Source organism: Babylonia areolata, chromosome 16, assembly GCF_041734735.1.
Source record: "Babylonia areolata isolate BAREFJ2019XMU chromosome 16, ASM4173473v1, whole genome shotgun sequence".
NCBI lineage: Eukaryota > Metazoa > Mollusca > Gastropoda > Neogastropoda > Buccinidae > Babylonia > Babylonia areolata.
In genome coordinates this window covers 27,149,404-27,157,884 of record NC_134891.1, presented here as the reverse complement: position 1 = coordinate 27,157,884, position 8,481 = coordinate 27,149,404, and the positions used below count along the sequence as shown (strand labels likewise).

General features: G+C 46.3%; 1 protein-coding gene across 3 annotated transcripts in view; it reads left to right on the top strand.

Moving 5' to 3' along the window:
• The window catches only part of LOC143291274 (uncharacterized), an 18,469-nt gene extending 12,087 nt beyond the window's left edge, over positions 1-6,382 (top strand). For all 3 annotated transcript variants that reach the window (XM_076601111.1, XM_076601112.1, XM_076601113.1), the window contains exons 3-4: positions 1-1,282; positions 5,837-6,382. The exon at positions 1-1,282 is cut by the window's left edge and continues 504 nt beyond it. In XM_076601111.1, coding sequence (XP_076457226.1) covers positions 1-1,246 — 1,246 coding nt within the window. In that variant the 3' untranslated portion in view covers positions 1,247-1,282; positions 5,837-6,382. The remainder of the gene's footprint in view (positions 1,283-5,836) is intronic.
• Positions 6,383-8,481: the final 2,099 nt, after the last annotated feature.

The following is an 8,481-nucleotide window of genomic DNA, read 5'->3' as shown; positions in this document are numbered from 1 at the left end:
CGTTAGCTCTTACCCGACGACCGGAGGTGGAGGTGGAGGTGGAGGAGGAGGAGGAGGAGGAGGAGGAGGGGGGGACCTGGGCATGGTGCCGGCTCACCTCCTCCACCGGAGCTCTTCACGGGCACTGTCGTGGTGCGCCACGGACAACAGCGCGGGCTCCATCCCCAAGCTGGGGACGCTGTTCGAGAGGGGGAAGAACGCCACGCCCTCCCAGCAACAGCCATTCACCATGTGGGGCTCCAACACCACCACCCCGGTCGGCGGCGGCGGTGGTGGTGGTGGTGGTGGTGGAGGAGGAGGTGGTGGTGGTGGTGGTTCTAGCAGCAGCAACAACTACACCCTCAACAGCAACAACAATAACAACAACAACAACAACACACACACTAACAATCACACAGTGAGCACCAAGTCGCCTCCACCTCCTCCTCTTCCTCCTCCTCCTCAGCAGGTTCTGAGGACCAACAACAACAACAACAACAACACCATGAAAGCTCCCAACCACAACCACACCCTCCCGCCACGCAGCGTGTCAGTGAACGGGCTCCGGCGCTGGGACTCCCAGGAACTGGCCAAGGTCAAGGGCCGCAAGAAACGCCTGCAGAGCGAGAGCGGCGCCGGTGACATGGACACAACCACCACAACGTTCGCGCCGCAGATCGGGGAGCAGTTCGGACGCCTGAAGGTGAACGGCATGCGGCGTTCGGCCTCCGACAACAAGCTGGTGGAGAAGAAGAACGTCCGCAACGCGCGCCTGAACCATCACCACCACCACCACCACCACCACCACCACGGCTCACGCCACCTGTCGGTCGGCAGGGCCGACAAACCCAGCAACCGGAAGTCATCGTCACGGGTCGGCGGCGTCGTCGGGGGTGTCGTCGGATCCAACGGCGCGTCCACCGCGTGGAAAGGCATGAGGAGGGTGAGCTCAGTGTCCGCCATCAACAACACAACCCCCACCACCACCACCACGCCCACCAACAACAACATCATCAACAACAGGACTCGTATCGACTCTAACCAAGACAGCGAAAACGTCGAAGGAGGAGGAGGAGGAGGAATAGGAGGAGGAGGAGGAAGGTCTGAGGATTCGGAGGAGGAAGAGGAAGAGAGGAGGGACCGGATACAGGAGTGGCTGCTGGGATTGGACTGCGCCGACGCGCCGCCGGAACCGGTGATCGAGTACGCCGATGACCCCCCGCAGACAGACACGGCGCTGCACATTGTGTACCAGGAGGATTCCTAGGAGGTGGGGCTGTTCCGTGTGGAGGGGGCTCCAAAGGTGAGGATGACCGATATGTTGTGTTACTGTCCTTCTCTGACACTTTGCTTCCTCAGATTTACCGTACTGCATTATCTGTCCTTTCACACAGACACGGACACAGACGCACACACACACACACACACACACACACACATATATATATATATATATATATATATATATAGTGGAGCTTATATATTTACTCTCCCTCTCTCTCTCTCTCTCAACAAAGGGGTCAGTTATGTCTTATTTATTGTATCAGTCATTGTTGCTATTGTTGTTGTTCTTTCCTTGCTTTCTCATTTCATCGTGTTTTGTTTTGCTCTTTTTTTTTCTTTTTTCTTTTTTTCTTTTTTCTTTTTTTTTTTTTTTTTCTTTTTTTTTTCTCTCGTTCTATTTCTTATGCATGCATAATCTATTCATTTCGTTCTATCATAATCGTGACAAGTGTTCAAGTAATATTGGTGATGGTGGTAGTCACTGTAGTATGCTGCACTTGCCAACATAGATTTCAGAGACAGTAACAATACTGTACCTTTTAAACACCCGGATGTTTCTGGAACTTCTATTTTGATGACATCTCTCTCTCTCTCTCTCTCTCTCTCTCTCTCTCTCTCTCTCTGTGAATCACTGTCCTATCCATCTGTCAATCTTAGTGTGTGTGTGTGGGGGGGGGGAGTGAGGGGATGCTGTCAGTGTGTGTGTGTGCGTGTGTGTGTGTATGTATGTGTGTGCGCTCGCACGCGAGCGTCAGTGTGTGTATGCATGTGTGTGCACAGATGTGGGTGTGTGTGTGGGGGCCGGGGGGGGGGGGGGGTGTTTTCTTCATTATGTATACAATTCTGCATGAAAACCTTTTCCTTTCATTTATGTGTGTGCTATTTGTACTAGATGTAGATTAGCAAGGACAGATTGGAAGAATAGGCAATGCCTAAAATCTTAATCCTTGAATAAAAACGTTTTGAGTTCTGAGTTCTGAGTTCTCTCTCTCTCTCTCTCTCTCTCTCTCTCTTTCTCCCTGTGTGTGTGTGTGTGTGTGTGTATGCGCGCGTTGTGTGTGTATGTGCGCGCTTGCTTGCTTGCACGCGATTTGCACTACCCTTGTCTGTCCTGGTGCATGTACACTCGTGGTTTGTGGTTCCTTGTCGTGTCCGCGTCTTTCTTTCTATCTTTGTCTACACTGAAGTGTTCGTCACATTTCACATTTCCTTCAAATTTTAGTCACGGAGAAATAGACAAACAAACCTAAAATAAAACAACAGCAACATCATCATCATCATCTTCCACTACTATTACTACTTCTTCTGCTGTTGCTGCTGCTGCTTCTGCTGCTACTACTACTACTACTATTACTACTACTACTACTACAATAGCAAGAAATATCGCCACTTCTTGGCTCGTCCAGAAGGACCTCGCTTTGAGAAAGGACACAGTGTCTTGTGAAGGGAGACAATGTCTTGTGAAGGGACACAGTGTCTTGTGAAGGGACTCAGTGTCTTGTGAAGGGACACGATATCTTGAAAAGGAAAACGATGTCTTGTGAAGGGACACAATGTCTTGTGAAGGGACACAGTGTCTTGTGAAGGGATATAATGTCTTGTGAAGGGACACAATGTCTTGTGAAGGGACACGATGTCTTGTGAAGGGACACGATGTCTTGTGAAGGGACACAGTGTCTTGTGAAGGGAGACAATGTCTTGTGAAGGGAGACAATGTCTTGTGAACGAACACGATGTCTTGTAAATTGACACGATGTCTTGTGAAGGGACACAGTGTCTTGTGAAGGGAGACAATGTCTTGTGAAGGGAGACAATGTCTTGTGAACGAACACGATGTCTTGTAAATTGACACGATGTCTTGTGAAGGGACACAGTGTCTTGTGAAGGGAGACAATGTCTTGTGAAGGGAGTCAATGTCTTGTGAAGGGACACAATGTCTTGTGAAGGGAGACAATGTCTTATGAAGGGACACAATGTCTTGTGAAGGGACACAATGTCTTATGAAGGGACACAATGTCTTATGAAGGGACATCTTGTGAAAGGACACAATGTCTTGTGAAGGGACATCTTGTGAAGGGACACAATGTTCTGTGAAGGGACATCTTGTGAAAGGACACAATGTTCTGCGAAGGGACATCTTATGAAAGGACACAATGTCTTATGAAGGGACATCTTGTGAAAGGACACAATGTCTTGCGAAGGGACATCTTATGAAAGGACACAATGTCTTACGAAGGGACATCATATTTTGTGCATTTTTCCCCCTGCACTGTTCTGCCTGGCGTTTTGGACAACCAACACCAATCATTTGTACCCTTCCTCTTCTTCTTCTTCTGCGTTCGTGGGCTTCAACTCCCACGTTCTCTCGTATATACGCGAGTGGGCTTTTACGTGTATGACCGTTTTTTTACCCCACCATGTAGGCAGCCGTACTCCGCTTTCGGGGGTGTGCATGCTGGGTATGTTCTTGTTTCCACAACCCACCGAACGCTGACATGGATTACAGGATCTTTTAACGTGCGTATTTGATCTTCTGCTTGCGTATACACACGAAGGGGGTTCAGGCACTGGCAGGTCTGCACATATGTTGACCTGGGAGATCGGAAAAATCTCCACCCTTTACCCACCAGGCGCCGTCACCGTGATTGGAACCCGGGACCCTCAGATTGAAAGTCCAACGCTTGAACCATTCGGCTATTGCGCCCGTCATGTACCCTTCCATTTATTGTTGTCAGTCTAGTAAGTGAACAATAGAGACGACGGCAAATAAGCACTGCCGTTCGCGTTGGAAAAAAACAACAACAAACAACACAAACCTTATCCATTTTATTTCTTCATCCTTCGGTATTTTCTATCTTCATTTAAAAAAATTTTTTTTTATATAAAACAACCACAAAAACAACAACAACAACAACAACAACAACAACAAACTGTCTTCCTTTATTGTTCAGCCGTTTGATGGATTGATTGCAACTTGCTGCCTGCTTCTTCTTCTTCTTCTTCTGCTCCTTCTCCTTCTCTTCCTCCTCCTCCTCCTCCTGTTCCTTCTCCTCCTCTTCCTCCTCCTCTTCCTCCTCCTCCTCTTCCTCCTCCTCCTCTTCCTCCTCCTTCTCCTCCTCTTCCTCCTCCTCCTCTTCCTCCTCCTTCTCCTCCTCTTCCTCCTCCTCTTCCTCCTCCTCCTCTTCCTCCTCCTCCTCTTGATCATCATCAATATTCAGGTTTTAAGCGAGCTGTGGAGGGGCAGGTCGATATATTGATTACTTTGCGGTTGACTGGAATGATTTATTCATTTATAACGATAATATATCAATCAGCTGGTTGACAGGTTGATTGAAGCAGTGATTGATTTTCAATTGCCTTTTTTTTTCTGGCTGAATGGTCAACTCGTGGATTGTAGAGGCGAAGCACGGAGCAATTTCCTCCTGTGTATGCGACTGAATTGCACATTCATCGATCGAGAAAATGAAAAATTGATTAATTTCCTCTGTGTGTGTGTGTGTGTGTGTGTGTGTGTGTGTGTGTGTGTGTGTGTGTGTGCGTGTGTGTGTGTGTGTGTGTGTGTGTGTGTGTGTGCACGTCGCAAGCCGTGCAAACTGTTTGGTTTTGACTTTCTAGATAAAAAATACATTATAGTCTATATTATCATAGAACGTTCCTGTATGTGTCCGTGCGTGCGTGCGTGTGTTCATGTGTGTGTACACATGTGTGTTTGAGCGTGCATGCGAGTGTCCGTGAGTGTATGCACGTGCGTGTATGTGTGCACGCACGCTCGCATGTGTGTGTGTGTGTGTGTGTGTGTGTGTGTGTCTGTCTGTCTGTCTGACTGAGTGTGTGTGTGTGTGTGTCTGTCTGTCTGTCTATCTGTCTGTGTCTCTGTGTGTGTCTGTGTCTGTGAGTGTCTCTCTGTGTGTCTGTGTCTGTGTCTGACTGATTTTCATCCCTTCCCCACTGTTCCCTTTGACATGGGCAAATGGCCCAGTTCAGTAAACTGTTTGTGTCTGTGTGTCTGTCTCTGTGTATGTCTCTATGTGTGTGTGTCTGTGTCTGTGTGTGTGCGTGTGTGTCTGTGTATGTGTGTCTGTGTGTGTCTGTGTCTGTGTGTCTGTCTCTGTGTATGTCTCTATGTCTGTGTGTGTGTGTGTGTCTGTGTGTCTGTGTGTGTGTGTGTGTGTCTGTGTCTGTGAGTATCTGTCTGTGTGTCTGTGCCTGTGTCTGTGTGTCTGTCTGTGTGTGTCTCTATGTCTGTGTGTCTGTCTCTGTGAGTGTCTCTGTGTGTGTCTGTGTGTGTGTGTTTGTCTCTATGTCTGTATGTCTGTGCCTGTGTCTGTGAGTGTCTGTGTCTGTGTGTCTGTGTCTGTGTGTCTGTGTCTGTGAGTGTCTCTCTGTGTGTCTGTGTCTGTGTGTCTGTATCTGTGTGTGTCTCTATGTCTGGGTGTGTGTGTCTGTGTCTGTGTCTGTGTGTCTGCGAGTGTCTCTCTCCGTGTGTGTGTGTGTGTGTCTGTGTGTGACAGAGCTTCACGTTCATTGACCCGGTTGATCCACTCCCTATTGTTCTTTGTTCTGTGTGTTTCAGATCGTTCAACAGACAGATCCGATGAGGTACCGGGATGGACGGTGGAAAGTTTTCTTCCCTCTGTTTTTTCCATATATGTGTTGTTCTTCTTTTCTTCGGGGTTTTTTTTTTTGTTTTTTTTAGTAAAAAAAAATTATTTTTTTCTCCCCCTTCGATCTGTGGAGGATGCATGGATGACAGCACAGAAGCGAAACGAAAAACGGAACGAAAACAAACGAAAAAGGAACGAATCAAACGCAACGACAAAACAAAAAGAAAAGTGCAGTAGGAAAGAAATGTGACAGTGGAGAAAGAAGCGAATTTTTTTCTTTCTTTCTTTCTTTCTTTCTTTCTTTTTTTTTTTTTTTTTTTTTTTCTTTCATGAACTCTTTGGACACAGGGCTCATGGTGTGTTAGCGAGTGAGGACTGAGTTGAGAAGAGAAGAGATGGGAAGAAAGAAAGAAAAAACCCAACCAACCAACCAAACAAAAACAGAAAGTACAGGCACAGGATATCTATCATTATCATTCGTTTCTCTCTCTTTTCTCGCTCTTGTTATGTAAAAACAGATCCTCGGTAATTAACAGACAACGTGACAGTGAACAGGTTATTATAAGGCAAAAAAAAAAAAAAAATAAAAAATAAAAAGAAAAAAAAAGAAAGAAAGAAAAGAAAAGAAAAAAAAAAGAAAAAAAGGATTTCATATCCTCTTCTTCTTCTTCTTCTGTGTTCGTGGGCTGCAACTCCCACGTTCTCTCGTATGTACACGAGTGGGCTTTTTACGTGTATGACCGTTTTTACCCCCGCCATGTTGGCAGCCATACTCCGCTTTCGGGGGTGTGCATGCTGGGTATGTTCTTGTTTCCACTATAACCCACCGAACGCTGACATGGATTACAGGGTCTTTTACGTGCGTATTTGATCTTCTGCTTGCGTATATCTCCTTCTCCTTCTCTCTCTCTCCCCTATCTCTCTTTCTCTTCCTCTCTCCCTCTCTCTCTCCTTCTCTCTCCCTCTCTCTCTCTCCCTCTCCTCTCTCCCCTCTCTCCCCCCCTCTCTCTCTCCCTCTCTCTCTCCCTCTCCTTCTCTCTCCCCCCTCTCTCTCCCCCCCTCTCTCTCCCTCTCTCTCTCTCCCTCTCTATTCCTCTCTCCCTCTCTCTCTCCCCCTCTCTCTTTCTTCCCCCTCTCTCTCCCTCTCTCCCCCCTCTTTCTTTCCCCTTTTTTCTCCCTCTTTATCCTTCTCTCCCTCTCTCTCCCCCTCTCTCTCTCCCTCTCCTTCTCTCTCCCCCTCTCTTTCTTCCCCCCTCTCTCCCTCCTTCTCTCTCTCTCTCTCTCTCTCTCTCTCTCTCTCTCTCTCTCTCTCTCTCTCTCTCCAGCTCGTGGGTTATATCCAAAAAAATATTTAATTTCGCATCCTGAATTCTTGGAGTTGTATGCATGGTAAGCTGCCACGCGTTATAACCCCTTTCTAACCTTATAACGACATTACACACTTTCCTGTACAGCCGCCAAAACTGCAGTTACGGGAAAGCGTGTGATGTCGTTATCATGTTAGTAAATTGTTACGACGGTGGTTTTTCAGGCAATTTACACCACCGTATACCTACTCAGAGTGGATGACAAAAGGTCAAATGATTGTTAATTTATGATAATATATACTTCATGCCTGCGTTGCAATATACACGAAATATACTGTGTGTATATAGCTCCAGGAATTTTAGAACAGCTGAAATTGGACATTACCCACAGTTTGTGTTTCCAAGAACGGGACTATCATGGACAAAGAGATCTTGCTTGGTGCCCGAGATCTACTCATCTCTTACGCACTCATTTTGTGTGAACGGAACGGTATGTCCCGCGTAGAAGAAGAAAACCACTCTGTTTTTATGCACTCTTTTTTTTCTTTTTTTTAAAGGACCCGGGTCAGAGGTTTCTGGCCTGTTGAAGATACCTGACTGCATTTTTCATATACATTACTTCTTATGTGTGAGTGTGTATGTTTTCCATTGTTGGAAATATTTTTTTTTTGTCTTTTGTATTTATTGGACCAGTGTCCTCAAAGACTGTGATAAAAACTATAACAAATTGCTGTAGTCATCTGCTGTACAAATCTCATGCATGCCAGTATGATAGTCGGTTGATTGATTGATTGAAAAAAAAAATGTGCACGTAATTATTGTTAACTTTTCTTTATTTTTGTTGCTGCTGTTGTTGTTGTTGTTGTTGTTGTATGGTTTAGTTCGCTTTTATCCCAACTATTTGTTGGGTTTTATGGTTTGAAATATGTGCGTCTTCATATGTATGTGTGTGTGTGTGTGTGTGTGCGTGCGTGCGTGTGAGTATGTGTGCGTGCTTATGCATGGTTGCGTGCGTGTGTGTGTCTATGCATGGTTGTGTGTGTGTGTGTGTGTGTGTGTGTGTGTGTGTGTGTGTGTGTGCGAGCGAGCGCGCGTATGTGTATTTGTGTGCTGTGCTTGTGCGCGCTATGAAACTGTGCCAATAAGCTTTTTTTTGTTATCATTTTATATCATGTTATTACTGCTTCCGTCAGGGGTATGCCGCGGAACAGATGATGATCACCTGTGTTTTTAAATGAGAAAAGTTTCTTCATCTCTCTCTCTCTCTCTCTCTCTCTCTCTCCCTCTCTCTCTCTCTCTCTCTGTCT